The sequence below is a fragment of the Mauremys mutica genome, chromosome 2, assembly GCF_020497125.1.
Source record: "Mauremys mutica isolate MM-2020 ecotype Southern chromosome 2, ASM2049712v1, whole genome shotgun sequence".
NCBI classification, from domain to species: domain Eukaryota; kingdom Metazoa; phylum Chordata; order Testudines; family Geoemydidae; genus Mauremys; species Mauremys mutica.
Window position 1 is genome coordinate 141,960,549 of NC_059073.1, and position 18,728 is coordinate 141,979,276.

General features: G+C 46.3%; 2 protein-coding genes across 2 annotated transcripts in view; both read left to right on the forward strand.

Annotated features, from left to right (window-relative positions):
* The window catches only part of CDS2 (CDP-diacylglycerol synthase 2), a 50,129-nt gene extending 46,345 nt beyond the window's left edge, over nucleotides 1-3,784 (forward strand). Inside the window, exon 14 of the mRNA XM_045004960.1 lies at nucleotides 90-3,784. Within this exon, the coding sequence (XP_044860895.1) occupies nucleotides 90-172 (83 nt within the window). The 3' untranslated portion in view covers nucleotides 173-3,784. The remainder of the gene's footprint in view (nucleotides 1-89) is intronic.
* A 10,547-nt stretch (nucleotides 3,785-14,331) lies between these two features.
* Nucleotides 14,332-18,728, forward strand: part of ARHGAP25 (Rho GTPase activating protein 25) — a 45,712-nt gene continuing 41,315 nt past the window's right edge. Inside the window, exon 1 of the mRNA XM_045003020.1 lies at nucleotides 14,332-14,718. Within this exon, the coding sequence (XP_044858955.1) occupies nucleotides 14,658-14,718 (61 nt within the window). The 5' untranslated portion in view covers nucleotides 14,332-14,657. The remainder of the gene's footprint in view (nucleotides 14,719-18,728) is intronic.

The window sequence follows — 18,728 nt, forward strand, 5'->3', positions numbered from 1 at the left end:
CCATAGTCTTTTTGCAACCACTGCTTCCACATACCTCTGGTGTATTTTTATCTTCCTGGCAGTCACTTCCTCCTCTCCCTGTATTGCAGTTCCGGAGGGCGGAGATTCACATCTGCGGTGCTACACAAACAAATATTTGATCAAAAGCAAAATGGTGCCAAGAGGATATTAAGGCAGAGCCCAGGTGAGATGCAATAAAAGGGTCTGATTCTGCACCATGCAAGACACCCTCAGCTCCCACTGAGGGTGCTCAGCAAATTGCAGGACTTGGCTCTGTTTCTGTGGTCTCAATTCAGGGTAGCGTTGAAGCATTTTTGCTTAATTTTTAAGCATATGCTTTCCTGAACTGTAGACTTTAGAGCCAGTGTTGTGTCTACTGAAATCCATCAGAGTCATGACTTTGACTTAAAGGCATTAAATTCAGGCCCTTAATTTTGGTTTCAAAGGCAATTTAGAAGATTGTTTTTAAACCTTTCCTCCCTTAGGTCTCTTTGGGGGGGTTTAATCACCTAGCAAAACAAAAGTTGCTGCTATTTTGGATACTTCTTGTCTGATACCAATATCTGCCAGAATTCCAGCATACTAAACTGTGTTTGAGCAGATGTTCATGAACAAGTTATCAAATGGACCTACAGTACTGTCTAATAAATGTGATTACAGTGTATTGATCTACAGAAAAAGAACACTGTCACCTGTTTTCATGTGAGAATTTGGTCCTCCGCCTTCATCTGTTCTACAGCTTCATACTTTTTTTTACAATTATTAGGCATACTTTTTTTTTTTTTTTTTTGGAGGAAGCTTATGATTTTAAACTATAGGATTTGGGTTTTCTTCATGTTGGGCTTTTTTAATGCTGATTGTGAACACTGGAGGGCATTGTGTGTTCTTGAGTGTCTGCATACTCGTAGGAGATAGGAATAGCCATCCACATATCTAATTAAAAGCTTTCTGAACTAGGCTGAGTACAGTTTTTCAAACCTGGGTTCATATGTTTCCTCTACTTCTGCCCCCTCCTCAACCTTGAAGTGCAGTAAAACGAACCTTCAAACCTGTCAGGAATCCTGATAAATTAAGTCTATATGTAAAGGCACTCATGAGTGTTTGGCTGCTCTTACTCAGTCGCATGGCTTCTTGGACGTGTACAATAATTACACTGGTTTAACATCCAAGGGACTATGGGATAACACCCTGTGTATGCTGTACAGAAGGATAGAATCCTCCTCTCTTTTGCATAGCTCTGTGGTGCAGCCTGTCTTCATTGCACGTATCCATTGGTTTATTAAAAAGCCCTATTAGGTCCTTCCCTGAAATATTTTTTAAACTTGGTCCTAACATAGCTCTTGTGAGGCCTTAGATTTAGTGGCTTTGTGTAGCTAGCGCTCACAAAACACACTGCCAACAACAGAGCTGCCTTGGCAAGGTTTTCATAAAGGCATTCACCAGAACTTTTTCCTACAGCTGAAATGCACGAAATCAAGAACCCCTGCAAGTTTCCTGTATGCTTTGGTAGCTGCTTTGTGAGCACTGTTAGGTTAAAGGGAAGGCTCTCTGGGCTTGCTTTACAAGGAGACAAACTGCAAAAGCAAAGTCGCTGGTGTGTCAGAACAAGTGGTTGAGGAACAAATTCAACAGCTCTGTGGTTGTCTGAGCTAAGAGGAAGGTAATGTTCCTCATTCTGGGTCTCTGAATTAACCCAAAGCTGTTAAAGGGTAGAGCTTCCTTGCTGTCTTGTTTAGGGCTCTACAAATTGGCTGGTTTTGAGACTACCTGCTAGCAAGGTCAATGAAATGGCCGAAAGCCATTTAAAGGGATTTTTAGAATGCTCTAATAAGTGAGGGGAATGTTGGAGACAGGCCCTGATCCTGCAACTGGTTGAACAGGGGGACCCATTGCACCCACAAGCAGAGCCAGGGGCCTAAAATCCTCTGCTTGGAGAGAGGTGTCTTCATAGATGATAGTAGGTAGGTAACATAGCTGAGTACAAGCTGCTAAGAGACCCGAAGGTTAGAGGATGCTATGTGGTCAGCGATGGTGAGTGGAGGTGACAATGAAGGCAGTTGTTGGGGAGTACTAGCTGAAATGGTCTGGTAACGGGATGACTAGTCCTGCTGAATGCATATTGATGAGTTGGCCAAGTTCAGTTGCACATCCTTTTAAAAATTCCTTGATATTCTTTGAGCTAAATGAAAATATAAGCAAGCCGTGAATGAGCACAGCAGCTAGAATCAAATGTCTTCAGGTATTAGTTTTGAGCATAGTAGCCAGTTGTCACTTTTTTTGCTTAAATCCATTAAATCCCCAATAAATGCCCTATGTGCCAAGCTCCTTTTTGCCATGGGTGGTGCATATGGCAAGGGTACTTAGTTTGGTTATGCTGTCTTTTGTTAGTACTATCTAACTTTCCATTCAGAGACTTCATAATTAGCAAACCTCACTCCTTAAATAGTGGGATAGAATTCCATTACTGCCTGTTTGTGTTGGGTTCTCCTCTAATCTGAAATGTGAGCAGATGTTGCTTTTTTATGTTAAAACCCTAGCTCTCAAGTGAGGGAATGGTTGATTATGGCATGTGTTGGCTTATCAGAATAGAGCCAGGGAGCTGGAGTTTGTTTGTAGTCAGGAGACTTGATTGTCTGAACAGTGAACTTCAATGTCATATAGATGGTGGTTTCTCCCCTTCCTAGGAAGAGCAGAATAATACAGGAAAGCAGTAGGGGGCTGTTGAAGGTTCATCATGTACCGAGGGTAGAGCATACTAGCTTTTCCATTGAAGGCCTGAAATAAAATAGGGCAAATTTGGTAAATGTTAGCAGTGTTTAAAATGCCTGAACACTGATTGGGGCAAATGCCTACAGGTAGGCTGACTTTGGTTCTAAGCAGCCACACACTGGTTGCCAATCGCTTTGGAAGCGTGGAGCAGTTTAGCTTGCATTTCCAACTGGAAACTGGCTTCTCCAACCCCAGTTGCAGCCCAGGTTACACTGTGGATTAGACACAGCTTGAATAGAAGGCCAGGAGTGGCCCAGAATGCACAGCATAGAGCCTCATTACCGCCCAAGTTCTGCTAGGCTTACTCCACAGTCATCTTTCCTGTGTGCACTCCCCTGGATTTAATTAGGATTACTCAGAGTGAGTATAATCTGCAGAATCTAGCTCCCATTTGATTGAAAGTGGGATTTTTGCCATTGACTTCAGTGGGGAATCCTACAGCACCACAGAAACCTGAAGCGCCAGTAAGTACATTGCAGAGGCCTTTGGGAATTGTTGATTTCACATGGATCAGGCAGGTCTCCTAGTTTGCTGCATGCATTGGACTCCCACGAGCACGAATGCCAAGACAGTCACTGTCTGCGAAGAGGGGAGAATTCTCCATCTTCCTGCAAAAATCTTTTTCCTGCTAGTTCTGTACACTTGGAAAATAGATGTAACCATGCAAAAACCATCCATGGTGGTCGTCAAGACTTGGTGGGGGAGACAACCATTTTAAAATTGGAGTCAGCATGCATCTGTCATCATGAGGTCCTCCCGACACCTGTAGCCCACCCCAGAGTTACATTTTTGTACCACAGTAATTTCCCCCTGAGTTACTGTTCCCCAGCTCTGCTGTATCCTCTGCCATCTGCTTACTTCTCTGTGCATTGTTTTTGATCAATGTTTTAAGCAATACATGTAGACTTGCCTTTATTTGATTGGATGTCAGAATGTGATATATTGTATATTTTAAAGTATTTACCTTTATTTATATACTGTATGTTACTGTTAAATAAATAGATAAGTTCCATTATCTGTGGCAAAGTTATTAACACTGGCAGAGAGGGAGCTCTCTTTAATGGTGACTTAAATGGCACTGGTGTATTGTAGCAGTCAAGGAAAAATGTAATCGCTAATCCTTGGAGGGGTGGGGTAACCTCTGCTTTCTGCTGGTAACTAAGATCCTATCCCTTTCAAACCTTCTCCTGTGATTTTCATTTATAAGAGGGATCCAAGCTTCTCGTCCCCAAATGTCCCCAGTGATCAGACTCTTAAGTGGATAAAAACATCCAGAGTTAGGACTCATTTTTGGAAGAAATATTAAGCCTCATACATCAGGATCTCCTAACTATTAGAGATCAAGATGAGACCTAATGTGGGGGCAGATTATCCCTCATCTGCCTGCCATGGTGTTCTTGCCACCTGCCTCTGAAGCATCTTGTATTGGCCACTGCCAGAGCCACAAATGCTGCACTAGATGGACCGTGGGTTTCATCCAGTGTGGTGGTTTGTGTCTGCCCCCAAACTCCTAACATAGATTTTCTTTTCCAGAAGCACTGAGCAGTCACAGCTGCCATTGACTTCAGTCAGAAGCTGGGAGTGGGTGACAGGGGATGGATCACTTGATGATGACCTGTTCTGTTCATTCCCTCTGGAGCACCTGGCATTGGCCACTGTCGGAAGACAGGACCCTGAGCTAGATGGACCTTTGGTCTGACCCTGTATGGCCGTTCTTACGTTGCACAGAATTTGGTCATCATTAACGTCCCTGTCAGGGTTTGTATTTTCCCACTCGGCTGTGGCTTTCATTGCTGACTAGATTGACTCATGGTTTAACTTGAGACCTTTGCAGGGATTCCATGCAACCCCCTGCAAACTCACTCCAAAAAGCACCCTGAAGTAGTAGAAGCTGCAAAGGGAGACAAGGCAGTGTCACTAATGCTGTCACAGGGAGAGAACCAGCACTTTCCACTGGGGATGTTGGCTCTCCTCAAGCACATTATTAGAGGGGCCTAAATCCTTTTCTTGCCTTTTATCCATCTATGCCAACCATGGGTAGCCAGACTTGGCACTGGAGGGCACCTGTAGGGACTGGGATTAAATTCTGTGTTGCATGCCAGAGGCACTGACTAAAATCAGAGGGACCAACAGACAGTCCCTGCCCAGAGAGCTTAGGCTCAGATCTTCAAAGTTGCTTAACTCCCATTGAAATCTCTGGAAGTTAGGAGCCTAAATACCTTTCAGGATCAGGGCCTTACAGTGTATCTAGAGTAGACAGCTAAACAGAAATAATCTCTTCCCCCTTCCCCCCAAACACACACACTTTATGGAGGAGGAACTGAAGCACAGATATTGTCACAGAGCTGGAAACAACTCAGATCCCCTGAGAGCCAGCATCTTAATCACACAACCAGCCATCCTCCATGAAAGCAAACCCATTCCCATTCTCCCGCCCCTCCTCCCACCTTTTCCTGTAGTTCTGATGGTGCAGCAGCTCTGCTCCATAAGAGGCAGTAGCTGGTGAATCTGTGTAACAGCCTGTCCACTGGCTGTTGCATGAAGCACCTCTTGCTGAGTGTGGAGTGGGCTCCCTGGACCCAGGATGTGGCAGACAGGGTTTGTGGACTCCTGCACTGTGCAGGAAGCGTAAGGCTTTTTGTCGTCCGTTTTTACCAAAAAAATTCCCAGGTTTTTTACAAAAAAAATTTTTAAACCAGTTTTCACCTGACTTTTGCACCATTCATGTAAATGAAAATAGTGATTATGGTGGGGAAAAAAATTCAATTACTTAGACAGATGTTTGTGGAGAAGTATGTGTAAATATCAGGCTATCTGGTAAAGTAAAGCACTATATTGGAACAGGAGTCCTCAACCTTTTTCTTCTGGAGGCCTCCAGAACATGCTATAAAAATTCCATGGTCAGCCTGTGCTGCCACAACTGTTTTGCTGCATATCCAGTGGATTAAAAGCCGCTGGCATTAGGGCAGTAGCATACAGTGCAGTTGTCCTGGGCCCCACGCCACGGGGTGGGGGCCCGAAGCGAAGTTGCTTGGGCTTCAGCTTCACGTCTGGATGGTAGGGCTCAGCCTTTGGCTTTCTGCCTTGGGCCCTAGCAAGTCTAAGGCCGGGCCCCCTCTCTGGTTTATTTTAGCTGACCCCCCTGAAACCTGCTAATGGGCCCCTGAGCGAGAACCACTGTTTGTGGAAGACAGACAGACACACACATGTATACATATTGTTAATGTACATTCATGAAATAAACCACAGCATTAAACAGCTTTTATTTTCTGTATGTACTTTTCTCTTGCTTTTTTTCATCCTCCAATATTAATCCTGCTATTTTATTCAGAAAACTGTGGAATTTTTGTGCGCCAATTTTCTTCCATTTTTTTATATTTGTAATAAAGTGAGATGCTCGGGAAATTTTAAAATAAAACCAAAAATGAAGCGCCTTGAGTAAGCCGCAGCTGTTGCGTCTTAGGTGGGGATTGCAAACATCTATTTCCAGTATATTATATATATATATATAAATATGCAGAGTCTGAGTTGTGATCTTGTTTAATTTCACAAGGCAGCATCACTTCCCACTTTGTTGCGGCTGAGAGAAGTTAGTGCTAACCCACCTACCAGTTAACACATTTAAGAAATCCTTTGTGTATTAAAGAGAGGCTCTGTACAAGTCCTGCAACATCTCAGAGGCTGAGGGTTTAGCTACAGGGGAAAGTGGCCAGAACAGCTGTACCATGTGAATGGCTGGACTATGTTCACATAGGGAGCTAGGCTGGAATAGCTAGAGTTCTTTAAATGCACAGCCTACAGGACCTTTATTTCAGAATAACTTCTGTAAACAAGCCCTACTAGTTTGTCAGTATAGCGAGGCCAGTTGTGCTCACTTGCGACTGGTGTAAGTGTGGCAAGTCAGAATTTTTTTTGACCATGAGACTCCATTTAAACTTCTTAAACCCCAGAGCTCACAATGGCCCAAAGTATCAGAGGGGTAGCCGTGTTAGTCTGGTTCTGTAGAAGCAGCAAAGAATCCTGTGGCACCTTATAAACTAACAGACATTTTGCAGCATGAGCTTTCGTGGGTGAATACCCACTTGCATCCGAAGAAGTGGGTATTCACCCACGAAAGCTCATGCTGCAAAATGTCTGTTAGTCTATAAGGTGCCACAGGATTCTTTGCTGCTTCTAATGGCCCAAAGACAGTTTTGGTCCAGGGGATACAGGGCTGGGCTAAGACACTTGGGTTCAAGGCCTCTCTCTGCCACTGGCCTGTTGTGTGCCCTGGACAAGTGACTTCCCTCCCTGTGCCTCAGTTTCCCCCATCTGTAACATGGAGATAACCTACCTTCATAAAGTGCCTCAGGCTATGTGGAAGAGACCAGCTAAGTTACTGTGGTAATGCTGTGTTTTAGGCTGGCCAGCTAGACCTAGAGGGTGGTTGTATAAGTCCTAACTTGTGTTACTTTGAGAAATGCAATTTCCTTCCCTCCTCCCCCATCCCCCATTTATGCTGTTTACAGGCCATTCCACTTGCCCCATTAAACTAGACTGGACTGTCTCAGGATTCTGTGCTGCTGCCTGTCACCATAGTCTCTAAGCACCTTCCTTATGTGCTAACATTTGGGTTGTGTGTTCAAATCACAACAGATCCCCTCCCTTTGCACAGTGACATAAGTGACTATTTCTTCTGCTTTCACAAGGGAGATGGTGCAAGATGTATGAGAAACAAAAATCGGACCCAAGCTTCTGTTGCAGCTGTTCCACTAGTAAGAGACATTGGCTCCTGCTAAAAATGGCTGCATTGCGCAATACAGTATTCATCAGTTCTCTGAAGTGATTGCCTTTCATTAATGCTGAAATTTAAATTAAAAACCTGCTACATTTCTGAATGATGTTTGGCTGCACACGGCATAAGGAACTGTATCGCTCGCACAGTGCAGCTATGCAATTATGCTGACTTACTAGAGGCGAGGCTAATTAACCACCAAGCTAACTTATACATGGGCCTTCATTTACAATGGCTGAAGTCATTCTATGTACAGTACTTTTAGAACCCAGGTCATGTAATATCTCACCCTGCCATGTGTTTAACCTCACCCTGGGAGATTAAATACAACTCCTGGGAGGTCAGGCAGTGCTGTGATCCCTGTTCTACCAATGTGGAAACAGACACAGAGAGACTTAAGGGCTGTGCCCAGGGTGACACAGGAAATCTGTGGCAGAGTAGGGAATTGTACCTAGGTCTAGTGAGTCCTCGTCTAACTCTCCCTGCCCCCACCCGCAAATGAATCATAACACTGTGTGAGGGACTTTTTCCCTTCCTCTAAATAGGTTTTTAGAAAACAGCAACACTTCCTTTATTAGCTTGCTTCCCATTCGCTCCAGGGCACGTTAATGTCTGTGTACTGGTCTGGTTACCCTAATTTGTACCAGGGGACTTTTCATCTTCAAGGGGTTGTGCTAATGAAGCCTCCTACCAGCCAGGAAGTGGGTACATGGGTGAGTGACGGTGGACATGTTATCGGAAAGACCAGCTCTCAGCTGGTGTAAATCAGCAGAGCTTCCTAGCGTTCAATGCCACCCTGTTGAGTTGCACCAGGCGAGGCTCTGGCATGTTTGAGGGCAGGTAGTATTAGGAGCATAGGTGTAGTATGACTTCTATGTTTTGGGGGTGGGAGGGGGATGGCTCCGGACAGACCAACGGGGCCATGCGTGGGGGGGCAAATTCCATGCCTGCCTGAGTTTGGAGGGGGAACCTCCCCCCCTCCCTTCTCCCAAACTATGTCCAGAGTTTGGTGCTGGGATTACAACCTAGACCTCTGGCTCTTGTTTCATGGTTGAAGGAAAAGAACACTAGAAAAGAATTCTAATGGAGACACAGCACTGTCGTTTTCACCACAATGTAGTTAGGGGAGGTTAAACCCCACGTAGGGGCTCTACGGTGGACGCAGCTATCTACAAACTAACTATTGTGTTTTCACTACATTTTTATAGACTGTCTATGGTCCTGATACAGCTCCCACCATTAGCCCTATTTTACAGATGGGGCCTGAAGCACAGAGAGGCTAATTGACTTCCCCGGAATCACACAGGCAGGCTACAGTCAGGTCTGGGCTACACTACAAACGCTGTCAAGTATCAGAAGGGTAGCCGTGTTAGTCTGGATCTGTAAAAGCAGCAAAGAATCCTGTGGCACCTTATAGAAACGCTGCACCACTTTGATGAAGATGCCTTAAGCCAACAGGGGAGAACACTCCCGGTTGGCTTAGTTACTCCACCTCCGTGAGATGCAGTAGCTGTGCCAGCAGGAGACGTGCTTTTGCCACCAAAGCTCTATCTACACGGGGGGTTAAGATCGCTATAACTAGGGCTCTTGGTGGGTGGATTTTTTCACACCCTTGAGCGACGGAGTTATACCAAAGTAAGTATGCAGTGTAGACCTGGCCTATGTTAGAGCAGGGAATTGAACTCAAGTGTCTTAGATTAGCGCCCTAACCACTGCCCCATTCATCCTATTGAGTTTGCTAGTTCAGTGTGAGAAACCCCTTATTTTTTGCAGCAATGACACAGAGTTTGTGCTTTCCAGCCCTGTGCTCTAGTTGAACAAGTCACCAACCAGCTGTTGGCGCATTCTCAATGGCCCCTCTACCACCTATCTAGTCCCACACTTAGCCCTTATAAGCATCTTGTATTTACACAACAGCGGTGAATGAGACACACTGCTCAAGATGACTTCACTTTTTATCCTTGTGAAAACAATGGTCTCTAATGCATGCCCGTCATCTCAGGGCCACGTCACCATTCTTCTGCTGCGACGAGCTGAAACCAAGATGGCCTGCTACGTGTGTGTTTAGTGGAGAATTTTCTGCAGCTCAGGTGTCTCAAATGTTCATCTATTGGCCTGGTAGCCACCAAGGAAGCAGAACCTAGCCCACAGTTGTGTCACATCTTCAGAATAAACCTTGTTGGATAACCTGCTTGACAAACTCGGTGACATCAGTTTTAGTGGACTATATAGTCCACTATAGTCAGTGCTCTTGGACACACAGGGACTAGAATGCTGGACCTTCTCCTTGGAAAAATACAGGCCTCTACCCTTGAACTAAATAACAATCATTTGTCTAGTTTTTCTCATAGATGGGATTACATCCCAATGGGCTTGACTCAGGGGGAGGGCTAGCTCAGTGGCAGGGCCGGCTCCAGACCCCAGCGCGCCAAGCGCGTGCTTGGGGCGGCATTTTGCCGGGAGGGTGGCAGGCGGCTCCGGTGGACCTCCCGCAGGCATGACTGAGGAGGGTCCGCTGGTCCCGCGGCTCCGGTGGACCTCCCGCAGGCATGCCTGCGGATCCTCCACCAGAGCCGTGGAACCAGCGGACCCTCCGCAGGCACGTCTGCAGGAGGTCCCCCGGAGCCGCGGGACCGACGACCGCCAAAGCGCGCCTCGCGGCGTGCCGCCCTGCTTGGGGGTGGCGGAATTCCTAGAGCCGCCCCTGCTCAGTGGTTTGAGCATTGCCCTACTAAACCCAGGGTTGTGAGTTCAATCCTTGAGGGGGCCATTTAGGGAACTGGGATAAAAATCTGGCTGTGGCTTGGTCCTGCTTTGAGCAGCAGGTTGGACTAGATGACCCCCTGAGGTCCCTTCCAACCCTGATAGTCTATGAATATTACCTCATCAGTAAGCTTGATCCTCTTTCAGAGGAAGACACCCCTGCTGCATGCTTTTTCTAAAACAGCCCTCTAAAATACCATGCAGAATGAGGTCTTTACTATTCAGTGTTCAAATCAGCCTGTAGAATTCCACAGTCGAGATAGAAGTCATTATTGATTGCTATGGGGTGGGTTAAATATTTCTATAGAAAGGAACTCATTTCTTACTAAACTCTGTAAAACCTCAAACAAATCCTCAAGAGTATTTCATATGTACTGCCCAACAAGCAGTAATATCATAAGGCCTTTAAGGCCTTAAACGTCCTATGAGTTGGTATTTTCATATTTCTCTCAGTGAAATGTTCTTTTGCAATTGTAGTGCTGAATCGAATTAAGCTGTAACAAGCACATGAAATCTGCAAAACACCCTGGGCTAGTTTTCTTGTTTGAATTTTCTTTCAATTTCCTTTCTTTTAATGAAAGAAATGTTCACTGTGACATCCTGTTCACACAACCAGATGATGCAAAAACCCAAATGCTGCCTTGTGACACAACAAAAAGCGTTTTTCATGATGAAAGAAACTCTTGAAAATAAAAAGCTATTAAAATGGTGTCTGAAATGAAATCCAGAGAGCCTTTCCTTTCCATTGAGATTTATATAAATGCCCAAAAAGGATAGTAGATTCTATTGGCCTGGTAGCCACAAAGGAAGCAGACCCTAGCCCACAGTTGTGTCAGATCTTCAGAATAAACCTTGTTGGATAACCTGCTGTTCTAGTCCCTGCGTGTGCAATGGCACTGATGCGAATTAACTATTCCTGGTTAACTCCATGTGTGGACAAACTTATTCCGAGAATTCAGACTAGCCCCCTTTCTCCCAACATGCTTTGCAAACTGCAATCAAAGCGCCAAACTACAGCGAGGGCTTACTTCACTCCCCACTGACATGCGGTTACCTCTAGGGTGGGCCCTGGGACGTGAGAACAGTGCAAAGCAGGACAGGACGTTATCATATCCATTTGCAACCCAAGGGGGAATTTACGTAGCCTGCATGCAAAGCTGGCGTTTGGCCAAGACTCCAGGGTTAATGAAGTTCAGGCTCAGAAATGGGGGCGAAGCTAATGTGGTGACGGTACTTTCCATAACTGTCTCATGTTGTCATGTCTTAGTGTTTTTCACAATGGAATATTTGAGACGGGGGAATACTTGACTTGTCTCTCTGGCTACAGGATCCTGGACCTTATATGGCTTGGCCATAGAAAAGGGCTTGCCCTGCATAGAAATACATTTAGTTTTTAATTTAACCTTTAGTATACATGCAGCGTGCATTTAAATGACAGGAAACGTAGTCTTAAGAATAAACACACTGCAGTAGCCTATGTTTATCTGGCTTTGTTATTTTGGTGAACAATAAAGATCCCTTAGAGGGGAAGTGGCGGCTGGGCGGGTTGCTGATGAGTAATAAGCTATGGAGCTTTCACCTCTACATTATCAGTTACATCCCTACATCCAGTTCAGATGGAGCCACCTGTGAGCCTTAGAATGTGGCCTGTGAGGTTTACAGGGAGTTGTTATTCTACAATTTCTATTCCTGATTGAGTGATTAACTCCATATGTGGATGCTCTTAATCCAGATTATCTTAATCCACTTTCTATTCTGAATTATCTTAATCTGTTTTGGAAGTGGATTAGGATAACTCTGAAAAAGTGTGTCCACACATGGCGTTAATCAGAAATAGTTAATCCACTTTAAATTCACATTTTACCTTATTCCCGATTGTCTTTCATGTGTAACAAGCCCTTAGCATCTTCAATTCAAGGAGCACAATGTCTACATCACAAAACCCACCACAATGTGGCATCTTCCTTGCATTGTCTCAAGGATTGAGCATAAATATCCCGTCACCCAGAGCCCTGCTGTGTCCACTGTCTCGCTATGTACTTTTTGTATATTTCATTTGATAGCCTGAATATCTGTGTTCTGAGCCCAACTGCGGTGGATGTTTGGGCAACACTGAGTCAGAATTGGGGATATGTATGGAGCTCAATGAGACAGTCGCTTATCAGCCTGCACAGCACAGGGTGGTAGGAGCAGAACCACGCCTTGTATGTGGGTACAGACATTTCCGTGGTGTGATGCCTGATGTTATGGTAATATGCTGCACTTTACCTACCGTGAGCTCACTGCACCCCAGATATACGCTTCTGAAATGCATTGCCCTTGAACAATGAGTTGTAACAGGAAACACAGCCCATGCCTGCTTTCATTGCATTGTGCTCATGGCCTGGCTCTTCCTCCTAGTCAAGGCAACTTCCCTCTGTCCCTGCCTCAGGGGGCTCCCAGTATGTGCACTGATGTTTGGCCATGAAATGATTACTCTACATTACCGTATGTTTGACAAGCTGTTTCTTAACTGATAGGTCTGGGAGGTGGTGAATTTGCTTTTCCTTTTTTATACTGCAATGGATCTGTTTACACAGAGGTGAAGCACAGTGCTTCAGGAATGCTAGGTGAGCCTTTCAAAGTGAACAAAGTCTCCTAGTCTCCCTGCAAATAATGATGCTTTGCACTGAAGTATTGGTATGAATTGGTTAATGCACATCACTGACCTCTGCTGGATGGAATCAGAATTGCAAGGATGTGTCTCAGAGACCCCGCACTGCTCACAGCTAAATGCCTATTTAGCTCCCGTGGAGGATCTTGGAGCTGGAGGCTCTAGGGTCTGACTCAGCTGCACTACATGAAAGAATGAGCAGGATCAAGACAGCTGTGAAATCCTAAATGGCGACCGATTCCCTTTCCACGTGGTGCTGTCCATGTGACGCTCCCGCTAATAGTTGGTACTGACCCCATTTTGCAGAAGGAAGGAGTGAGGCACCGAACGGTGAAGTGACTTTCCCCAGGCCACATGTTGAGTCGGGCTGAGTCAGATAGAGAACCCAGTGGTGGAATCCTGGCCCTGCCAAAATCAATGGGAGTTTTTGTTAAATGGGGACATGATTTCATCTCTAGACCCCTGCTCTAAACATTGGCTAATGCTGCTCGCTTGTAATCGTAACCAGCCCGCCCTCAGAGTAATTCACATTCGCCCGCAGCAGAGCGCATTGCTCCAAAGTCTGCTCAGGAGTAGGAGTTCCATCGGCCATCCACCTCGCACCCTCCAGGACAGTGTTTTGGCTTTCACTGCTGTATGTCCCCTGCTCCCTCACTCCCCGACCCCCCCCACTTCACAGGCAGTGCAGCAGACAGTGCTTAAATTGTAACGAAAGAGGTGCCAGAGGTCAAGCAATTTTTTTACGTTCATACCTGATGCAGCAAGCCAGAGGTGCCAGGGCTATGAATTGCCACACCTAGGGGTGCTGGTGCTCAGCCCTGGCAAACATTAAGCACTGGGGGCAGGCCTTAGTGTGCTGCAGCGTGCACGAGGTCTGGGTGAGTAGAGCCAGCTTCACCAGTGCCCTGCACCTAGTGCATTTGTCTGCACTAGTGCAAAGTGTGTGCAAACACTGCTGTTCTGATCTGGCACCATCCTATGCCCATTTTGCATGTATGTCTATGCATGTATGATTCAAGGTGCCAAGCAACTGCAAACCAACCCTTGTGTCTTTGGAAAAAATGCAGTTTTCCAGGCCAGGCACAGCTATTACCTACATACTTGCCCGGCCAAGCTGACCTGCCTATGAGCTAGTTGGTAAAACTGCAGCAGGTCACCACAGCAGCCAGTCTGCTCTTAAGTCTAACATTTCCCGAAACTGAATGCTGGGCTATACCCCTCCACCACGAGGCAAACGCTCAGTCTTTTTGAGCGCATCAACTGAACAGAAAGGACACCCACTTCCTCAAATGCAAAGAAAACAAACCCAGAAGCTATGCTATTTATCAGTGCTTTTCAGTGAAGCCAGGGGCTGGTGGATGAAATGCAGCTGTAACTTCAGCTTCTGTGAATTAAAGTGTGACTGAGGTATTACCAAAGCGGGACCTGCAAAAGCACCAACCAAGAGGCTTATGGTGCATCTGGAAAGCAAAAGAGAAAGCTTTGCAAAAAAGAAGATAGAAAAGTACTTTTATGGGGTTGCTTACAGCCGAGCCCAGGAGGAAGTGCATTGGCAAATCAACCTCAAGCGAGGCTTCATTTTTCAAGCAAGCTCTGGAGGGAATCAAAACAGGGCCCGGGATTAGAAGAAGTGTCACAGTACAGAGACGCTTGGAAAAATAGCCACATTTAAAAAGCAAAATAAAACCTTGGTTCAAAATGTCCCTCAAGCTGCCGCGGAATTGGGATTTCAACCTGAAACTGGATGCTGCAAAAATAGGTACCGTTATTTTTTTACACCCTTAAATTCCTGCCTGAATCAGGGGCCTGTCTGGCCAATGGATCTGATGAAGTGACTTCAGCCTCTGTGCCCACAGTGGGCCAGGTCCTCAGCTGGAGTATATCAGTATAGCTCTGTGGGTGTTAATTCACGCTGCTTTACATCAGCTGGGGATCTGGAGGGCTTTAGGGCAAAGCAACGTGGTAGCATGAGATCAGAGACGTTTGAGCGTGTTTCTTAAAGTTGCCTTTGCTTGGATTCAGAGGGGTTGGCAACAGTGTTGTGCTTTCATTCTCTGAAGCCTGGTGCTTTCTAGACTGCTGACCAAATGAAGGCTAATGATGATGGCCCATTAGTGTGATCTGGTTATTACAGGACTGAGAATGAGGAAACCTGACCTCTGACACTGACTCAATTGATGCGTGACCTTGGGCAAGTCACTTAGGCCAGAATTTTCAGACGGGCTCAGCATCCACATTCAACGCTAAGCACTCAAAAATCTGTCCCTGAGCTCTTCTGAAAATCTAGCTCTGTATTTCTCGGTGGCTTGGTTCCCCATCTGTAAAATGGGGTTAACGATATCAGAATCCTTGGTTACCCCAAGAGAAGGGAGTCAACCATTTTAGCAAGTGGGCCATTTAGCAGGTATGTTTTACTCTGTTCTAGGTGTGTGGGTTACATACTTCTCCTAACTGATGAACCACATCCCAAGCTTCAGAGACTTCCCAGTTGAAATCTCAGACGAGCTGCCACTTGTAACACCAACAGACCCCAGTGGGTGGGATTGATCCTGGGACCTCTAGAGCTTAGTGCATGAGCTAAAAAGCCAACTGGCTGTTAGTTAAGGCTGTAGAGCAATATATATATATATATATATATATATATATATATATAATCTCTCTCTCTCTCTCCCTATATATATATATATATAAAATAAAAATAAAAAAGTGGTCTCAGGGCCATTAGATGGGATGGAACACCACACCCCGAAGGCGTGTGGGTTACATGTTCAGATCAGTTCGGCCTATTAAAGCACAGAGGTTGCTACAAATTCAGTATCAGATTCTGATTTGGATACAGCTGCTCAGATACCACACTGATGGACACAGTATAAATACCCAGACAGACAGGTAGCTAGATACATTCCATCTCTTCCGGTTAAAGACTGGGTTGTTTGGATTCAGGGGTTTGGTTCAGACCCTTCCTTATATTGCTGGAAAGGTCATTTCTCCTTGATTTGCAGTAAGACCGTTTGATCGTTGAGTTTGATGTCATGATATTTTAGACATCCTTTATATACCCAGACCTGAAAAGAAATTAGAGTGACACACTAGATGTTCTTCTCACTGATTACAAATCTGAATGATCTATTGGAAAACAGACCTGGCTAGCGGGGACCAAATAGCATTGTCTCCTTCGGGGATGCTCTGCATTGTGGAAGGTGGGTTGAGGATGCATACAGAACTGTACCCCCTCAGCTGCCTGTACAAACCAGAGTCAGAATGAAAGTAAGAGAAGAAAAAGGGTCCCACGCCCAGAGGAAACAGTGACTCTGCTTTGGGTTTGTTGACCCACTTGCCTGTGTTACCAGCCGCCTCTGATGAATGATCAAAGAGTTCCTTCATACAGAGAGGCCTATGCAGTGCGGCACCCTTATTAGGTAATCTCCTGTTTTAAGGAACCTCCCCAAATCTGACATCTGGTAAGCTCAGTTCGGCTCCACCTTTATTAGAAGGCCACCTCCATTAAGGAACCAGTTTTTTCCGGTCCCATTGAGAGTTTGTGCTAAGGGACTCACCTGTCATTGGCTCTGAAGATGTGGGTCAGGGCTGGCACAAGGCTGAGACATTTAAAGGTGGCAGTGGCTCTTTATGGGGGTCACCAGGGTTGCAGCTAATGCTGTGAATGAATTCACATGGCTCTGCTGGCTAAAATCAGTGCCCCCAGGGGCTTCAGAATATAGGACATAGGACTGGAAGGGACCTTCTGGGTCACTGAGTCCACTCTCCTGCTATGGCAGACAACAGCATCCTATAATCCAGCTCACAAACTAGCTGTTTTCCCCCACTGCTCCTGTTCGAAGGCGTGGAGTCTGGGTCTTCTGAAAGAGAGAGTTATTAGCTATTGTTTGTCTCCCAGCACCTTGGTGCCTCAGGTGTGGCCCTAGACCCCACTGCGCTAGGTGCTGTACAAACCCAGAGCAAAAGAAATGAATTGCTGTTGGAATTTGCCAGGGATAAAAGTCTGCCTCGAGTCTGCTTTGCCCTAACCTGGCAGTCCCAAGGAGAGGCAGCAGTTTGAGGACCTCACATGACGGAACAGGCTTTTTGGAGACCCTGCTGATCTAGCATGTTGACAGTCCCCGTTTAGTTTCCCTGTGATCACTCCTTATGTTTCTATTTACCTGCTCTGCTCAGTTTACACAGCAGCTCTGGTTGAGTCACTGTGGCATTTAGCTCACATGATCTAGTGGTCTGAGCACAAGACTCAGATGCCTCTTATTCCTGAGGGCCATTCCCAGCTCTGACACTGACTCCATTTGTGAGCCGGGGTTCAGTCACTTTGCCTTTCAGGGCCTCAGTTTTCCCATCCACAAAATGGGGCAAGTGATAAACTTTTGTCTCCTGGGATGGAGTGAGAGGAGACGTTGCGTAGGGTGCTTTGAACATTCAAATGTCATGGGCAATGGGTGTGCAGAAGATCACTTGGTAAGTGCACAAGTGTGCTACAGGCTCCCCGCAAAGGGGTGAATTCCACACAACAGTTGTTACATCACACCCTTGATTTCCCCTGAGCTGAAGGATGATCTGGTCTCTACTGTGCTGGGCTTGAATCTGAAAGCTGCTCCATCCTGCCCCACCTGGGTCTCTTGCACATTAGGTGGTCTGTCTTCGCTGCACAGTTAACTCGGGCTCTTACCTGTGTGTTGCCTCTGAGCCCCTCCTTTCACAGAAAAAAAAAACCTCACCTGAGTTTAGCAGTGCTAGCTGGTCTGACTGGGGGTATAGGCTAGATCCTGGGGGCCTTAGTCATTTGGGCTGGAACCTGCCACTTTGCGATGAGGACGCAGGCTAATCCAGTGAAGTGCTCATAGTCTCCTGGTGCCTTCCCACAATTCCCCTCCTGTGCCCAGAAGGACAGACAAGTTCTCCCACAATTCACTGGGAAAGAACCACCATGCGGCTCAGCTCACTGCAGCCCATAGACCCCAGGGATACGGCCCCCAAAGTCCTTAGCGACACTCACGGAGGAGCACAACAGCGGGAAAGATGCAATGAGTCAGCCAGGGCTTTGCAGTGCCGCTGGGCTAGGCTAACCTGAGGCCAGTCGGCTGGGTTAATGCTGCAGTGCAGGCCTACTCTCCTTGCTTGAGAGGTGTGTAACATACTTGCTGTGTGCATTTGGAGCAACAGGAAACGACTTCATAACTTGCAGACGTTACTCTGCCCACCATACGAGCAGAGAGAGGGATGGGTACAGAAGGCCTTGTGAAACTGGCTTCCAGCACTTAGCTGCTGCTAGTGCCACTCCACTCCTGTTCTCCAGTGTTATTCCCTCCGCACCCTGCACCTCCCATCTCAGCCGATGGCTGTACTCGCCTTCAGGAGCCAAATTGCCTCTTCTCTGGTGGAAACTGGGGGCCGATATTTACAGCAGGGCCTTTGCAAATCTGAGAGACTGGGCTCAAATCCTGCACTTCCTTAGTCAGGACAAAAGCCTGTTGACTTCAGTGGGATCAGGATTTGGCTCTATATCTGGTTGCCACCCACCTCCAAAATATAAAGCATTAGTCACGAAAAAACAAAAGCAGAGGGGCCAGAAATGTGGGAGAAGCTCCTATGATACCGGAGTGCAAGGTCACACCTCACAGGAGACACCCTCTTGGAGAGTGCAGCTCCCTGCCCCAGTTGCCTCTGCCCGTGTGACTCCACCTCCCCATCCGTGTGACCCTGTGACTATGCGTGTGAGGGCATGCCGGCCGGGTGCAGCAGGGGCATGTTTCAAAATGG